The sequence below is a fragment of the Drosophila persimilis genome, unplaced genomic scaffold (assembly GCF_003286085.1).
Source record: "Drosophila persimilis strain 14011-0111.01,24,50 unplaced genomic scaffold, DperRS2 tig00000622-arrow-arrow-pilon, whole genome shotgun sequence".
Classification (NCBI taxonomy): domain Eukaryota; kingdom Metazoa; phylum Arthropoda; class Insecta; order Diptera; family Drosophilidae; genus Drosophila; species Drosophila persimilis.
In genome coordinates this window covers 1,101,488-1,107,577 of record NW_020825326.1, presented here as the reverse complement: position 1 = coordinate 1,107,577, position 6,090 = coordinate 1,101,488, and the positions used below count along the sequence as shown (strand labels likewise).

The window sequence follows — 6,090 nt, the reverse complement described above, 5'->3', positions numbered from 1 at the left end:
ATGGAGGAAGGTACACTTATGACAGGGTAAGGCAGTCTGAGATAGCACTCAACATACATATGTACATACATATGTACATATGTACATATGCTTAGTATCATAATCCATTGCCGTTGTTCCTGTGTGTGTGACTGTCGTACCTTATATTTGTATGCCTTGCATTGGAGAACATGCTCCTCTCTCTATCTATATACATATGTATGTATGTATCTCTCTCCCTCCGCCATTTAGCAGTTTTGTGCGTTGAACACCTTAGTCGTGGTACATCCCGACCACCAACTAAACTACATCCACCCCGTGCGGTCGGTTATGGATGCCATAAAGCGAAACCATAGGAAGGCTGCCGTCACCCCCGTACCCCTTAAAAAACTTGAGCAGCTAAAGTAAAGATTTTCCCTCCACACAGATACGAGTATGAGGCGTCGCTGACCCAATCTCCCCACTCTCTCCATCGCCTTGGGAGTCTCCAGCTGGTTGCGGTGCGTGTCGTTGCCACATAAATTAAGACGTCGTCGGCGGGCCAGGCCGGGGCCAAAAGGTGAACCGAGGCACGTGACTAGGTTGGCTGCATGGACGGTTGGCTTGTCGCCGCGACTGTCACGCATTGTCACATGTCAGCGCCGCTGCCGCCGCTGCCACCGCTTCCAGGTAATCATCCTCCCCTCGGCCTTTAGACTGTTAACGGGAATCCTCTTCTCCACAAACTGCCATGCCTCCAGTGCCCACGCACATATGCATGTATGCATGTATGTACGCATGTACAGCAGTTACAAACCCGTAGGTTTCCATTACCTTCGACTCGAAACCAAGCAACTATACGAGCCATATGTACCTATAGGTATACAATACACGAACAATACATACATACATATGTACATATATACGGGACCCATCGAATGTGAATTTGAAATCTATTTTCATTTTTTACGTGCGTGTAATTGCCCCCAATCGAAGCAAACAAATAGCGAAAAATTCCAAACCAAATGAAGAAATCGAAAAGCATTGGAAAATTTTCCTTCCATAAAACATTGACGGGGAAATACCCTTTAGCGAAGAGCCAAGAAGTAGGGGTAGAGGTTTGAAGACGAGCTCCACCAAAGTAGAGATTCCGTAATTTAAATAACGAGCTAGTTCATGGGGAAATGCTTTTCAGAAATCGAATTAAAATTGCTTAATATGGACACTAATAAAACTAAATTCAATTAAATCTTGGTATTAGATGTTGAGGCATGTTAGTCAAAATCAATACAACAATTTTGATGGATCTACATAGATGAAAATGGAAATACAAATTATTAAAAGAGAGCGGATTCCATTCAAGCAACCAAAATACATACATATACTTATGTATGTACTTGAATAATTTTGAATATTTCTTCATTGTGTTTTTCGTTTTCATTCTGAAGAATTTTAGCGCAAATTTTATATTTTTAAAAGAATACAAAAAAAAAAAGCAGGAACCAATTTAAGTCTTCTCTTTTCGAGAATTTGGGGTGAACGGGGAAGGGACAGGAGCGTGCGGTGGGGTCTTATATGTTATGCGATTTATAGCTCGGGTGAGTGAATGAAAGAATGAGTGAGTGAGTGGGGGAATGAGTGAAGGTGAATGAATGTGTGTGAGTACTTGAACTAGTTGGGCCTCCCCCCGCCTTTGGGTCGTTGGCAGATTGCCCAGTGCGAAGCAGATTTGGATTTGGTTATGATGGATTCAGTCCACTGTTAAGGCGCTAGTTATGTAAATCATTCGGCTGGGAAACAGATGCGCCGCACAGCCAACAAGTTGCCGTTGGATGGCGGGAATGGTTTGTGGAGTCCGTACTAAATCCATTTTTATTCATGCATTGAGCCAGCACTCGACCGAGAGAAAGAGTGCTTCCTCTTGGGGCCCTTCTGTGAGCCTTTTTTGCGTCTGGCGGCTACTCACTGAGATATGGTTTTACAAAACTTCCGGCTGGATCCACTGCAGAGGGAATCCAATGTGGTTCACTTGAATCCCTTAATTGGATTGATTCTCCTCATAAAACACTACCTCCACATCAATAGGGCTGATTATTCGCTGAGTATTTTCCTAGCAGATGCGCTTTTAGCTACACACTTATATAACATACACACATCTGTACATATATACACATTTGCAGAGGCGTCCCGAGCAAAGGGACCAATCCCGTTACTTGAGGAAATGTTCAAAGTTCTTTGACACTTGCTAAGCGAAAAGTCTCCACTTCCATTGGCTAGCGCATCCTCCGCGGTGGCGCCCCTGCCCGATATATATTTGCGTCCACTTCGATAAAGCTATTTTGGTTTCACGCAGTGATTGCGACACGACTGAATGCACTCGCTCCCAAATTGGATGCTGTTGCAGTTGCAGTTGCAGCTGCAGCTGCTGATCAAGATCCTTATCCAAGGGAGAACTCACCGTTGGATCCTGGCAGCGGGGACACTGGCACATGAAGCCCTTGGTCATGCCGAGGAATATCTTTCGGGCCAGGGTGGACCAGAGCATCTTAGCATAAGACACTGTGATCTCGGCCCCGCAGGCGATTCGCTCCGTGGCGCAAACGATGATGGTCTCGCCGTCCTGAAAGTGGTGGCCGGCATTGGGAGTGCACTGGTGGTTTAACAGCCCCGCCAGGGGGAATAGGGCGCGGATCAGTACCTCGTGACCCTCGACGCAGCTGCGGCTTTCAAACGCATTCGTGTTGAAGGCGCAGATGGTGCGGTAAAAGAAGTCGAGCATTTCCTGTTCTCGGGGGAAGTCCTCAAAACAGGCGGCCGCCCGCTCCACCTCCTTCATGTAGTAGCGGTCCGCGTTGGCCTGCATCGCGTAGAGGAGCCGCCGCTGCTGCTCGTCCAGGAAGAAGCAGCGTACCACGCTCAGAATGCGCAGTGAGCGCGGATCGATCCGTTCCGTCACCTTGGGCTTCCACTTGAGAAACAGATCGCACTCGGTCTTGTGACGCGGCGATTTTCCGCACTCCCCGCACACGGGCAGGCCGCAGCCGGCGAGACAGAGAGCTTCCGCGTCCGTCTGTCCCGGCACCAGGCGGTAGCAGAGCGTGCAAGTGCGTAGGTTGGAGGAGCGGTGGGCCGTCGGCCCCACCAGGATGGTGTGCTCTCGGAACAACTCCTCGCCCTTGGCAATGTCGCGGGTGGCGAATATGCCGCGCCCAGAGATGGGCGAGTCAGACACCCTCCAGGCGGGCTCCTTGGGCCGCAGCTCCCCGAGATGCAGGTCGATTAACTCGGCCAGTTCCCTTGTGGAGGCGCTGATGGCCATTTGCTGTGGCTGCCTGGATAACAGTTGCACTGCAGGCTGCCCCGGATGCTCGGGATACTCGGGATGCTCGGACATGTCGGTTGGGTAATCGAAACTCTCTCTCGCCGATAATCGAAACGCAACTGACCGCGCTGCCAGCACATTTTGCTCCCATATGGCAGTTGTTCGCCGTCCGTGCGCTCTTTTCCTCTCTCTCTCTCTTCCGGCCGGACGCTATTTATAGTCCGCGTGGCCCTCAGATCTCCCATGCGCGGACTGGACACGCGGATTCTAATGCGGTGGGGTGGGGGGGGGGGGGGGGGGAGTAAAAGGGCAAATAACATCAGTACGACTCTCAGCCGCAGGGCCATCACAACATTGAATGCAGGTAATAATGAATACATTTGTATGTATGTAAGTACATATGTACAAATGTTTCCATGTGCACATGTACATATTTCAATAGATATGGATATATATTTCAATAGATATAGTACATTCAAGATCTTCCCTTTGTGCGGGAAGAAGGACTAATGGACAGCTTTAGGCATAGAAGGTGGTGCAACAGATTATTAATAGTCCCACACTAGTTTCAAAGTGGTTTTACATATATACGCGATACTCAAGAAGAGTATAGGGGTATATTACATTTGAGGATTTGAAAATGGTTGTGTGTAACGCCCAGAAAGAAGGGTTTCCGACCCCACAAAGTATGCCCCAGTATTGATCAGCATCAATAGCCGAGTCCGTCGGTCCGTCTTGTTTCACGCATCGCAAAACGGTTCATCCGGGAAGGGCTTTCAATGGAACTGAGGCCACAATGTCCCTTATTACTCAGTAGCCTCCTACCAGGCAACCTCTCCCTCAGGTTTTTTGGCAGCCGTCTCTAATATTCTCTTTTCCAGTGTACAGTTATATCGTATTACTTAAGGATGCATGGGGACTGAATAGATTTACGGGAACATTCAACGACTCATAAGTACACACAAAGTTCTTTGAAGATCTAGAACGAATGATATGAATTTTTGAGACAGCCCCCTGAGATTCAACTTTTTCGGTTTCGTATTAATGGGTAGGCCACATTGGTTTGGGTAAGCAAAAGTTGAAGGATATCACGTTAGGAGAGAACCTCTTCGTACATATCTATATTGTTCCAGCCAGGAGATCTATGCATGATGACACCTTTCTACCTAGTTCCTATTTCCACCATCAGGTGGTGCTGTGCACCGCCAACCGCTTCGAGAAAAGAAAAGCCTAGCATGATCTTCGGCATTAAAGTGCGTCACGAATTTCCATCCTGACGTCTACACCGATGTGATATACATACTTTGCCCAATGGGTATATGGAAGTACGACTAGGTACTAGTATGTTGCCTAAAATAACACCCAGAAGAAAGCTTTTTCGGGATTGGAAGCGCTTCAATAGCCGAGTCCCTAGAGCGCCTAGATGTCAGAGACCATAAGAACTAGAGCAACAAAATTTTGTATCCAGACTCCAGTGATATCACACTGTCACAAGTGTACGAGTATTTCAAAATATCGCATCGTATCGGGTGCAAATGACAGCCCTGCGCTGATCGACCCCAGCATAGGGTTCGAATGGAGAGGTAAGAATAGGGTTTTGCAGAGTGTAGTCGCAGAGCTGCGGTTAGGATGCAGTTTTTGTTCAAATAAATTCACTCATGTGGAGCCTGTTTATATATATGTTTTCGTTGTTTACTGTTATTTTGAAGCTCTTTGGGTCAGGGGCAATCAAGGGCAGGCAGGTGCATTAGGCGTTTGGCGTCTGTTGTATAGGCATTTGTGTTTTTCCTGGAGTTATTATCGATTAATCATAGTTTTTATACCCGATACTCAAAATGACTATAGGGGTATATTAGATTTGTGGTGAAAATGAATGTGTGTAACATCCAGAAGGAAGCGTATCCGACCCCATAAAGTACGACATTTTGGTATCCAGATTTCTGTGATATGTCGCTGTTACAAGTATATTTCAAAAGTTCCGCCCCCACAAAGAGCGAAAATCTGTGGCATCCACAATTTCAAAGATACGAGAAAACAGAAAACGCAGAATCGTAGAGACGAACTGTATCATCTATACAACAGAATCTAAAAAAAATCGTATACTTATTATAGCCAGAATGATGGTACGTAGGTAGGTAACGGATATACGAGATTTTTCACTGAATAGCCTTTAAGGATAAATGAAATAGTTCCACAAATTCCATCTAAAAATAAACATATCCATATCCAATGGGGCAAGGCTACCCAAACATTTGATAGACGCGGATCGGTTGGCGTTTGATAACATTTAAATATTTACATATTTATTCAATACTTCACAATATTCCTTTTCATGTTCAGTTTTATTTCAATGAAAGGTACATATATTTCTTCTTATATTGAACATGATACATGGGGTAATGGACTTATTTAGTTGGATAGCAACAACTCGATCTCTGATCGATGCCTCTTTGTTCCATATTCTATATGTAGTACATTCGGGGTTTTTGTTAGTTATTGTTGAACACAAACAATTCGCAAGGCCAGGGCTTGGGCAGGTGGGTGAGTGATTATTTAAATGCTTTTGTTAGTACGCTACAATTAAAAAAGAAAAAGAGACATGTGGGCTCAGATGCATGTTTTCGCGGAGCAGCATGTGCGAGAATGGAAGGACTCCCTGTAGTACATACATACATACATACATGCATAGGAACATACATATGTACATATGTATGTATGTGTCTTTAGTATATAAATATATGTATATATGTATAAGACATATATTTCTATTTCACTTGAGTTGGTCCGTATGTACATACATACATCATCTC

The 6,090-nt window shown here is 45.6% G+C and overlaps 1 protein-coding gene across 1 annotated transcript; it reads right to left on the bottom strand.

The window, feature by feature from the left end:
* Nucleotides 1-1,936: 1,936 nt before the first annotated feature.
* Nucleotides 1,937-3,324, bottom strand: LOC113566216 (SET domain-containing protein SmydA-8-like). Its single transcript, XM_026990910.1, has 2 exons — nt 2,336-3,324; nt 1,937-1,960 (listed from the first exon to the last, which is right to left on the bottom strand). The coding sequence occupies exons 1-2, from the start codon at nt 3,275-3,277 to the stop codon at nt 1,937-1,939; spliced, it is 966 nt and encodes a 321-aa protein (XP_026846711.1). The 5' UTR covers nt 3,278-3,324.
* Nucleotides 3,325-6,090: the final 2,766 nt, after the last annotated feature.

Coding starts and splice junctions, on each gene's coding strand:
- LOC113566216 (XM_026990910.1), bottom strand. CDS start 3,277: ATGGCCATCAGCGCCTCCACAAGGGAACTGGCCGAGTTAATCGACCTG. Junction 1,961..2,335: donor AGCATCCAATTTGGGAGCGA/GTGCATTCAGTC, acceptor TTCCCTCTGCAG/TGGATCCAGCCGGAAGTTTT.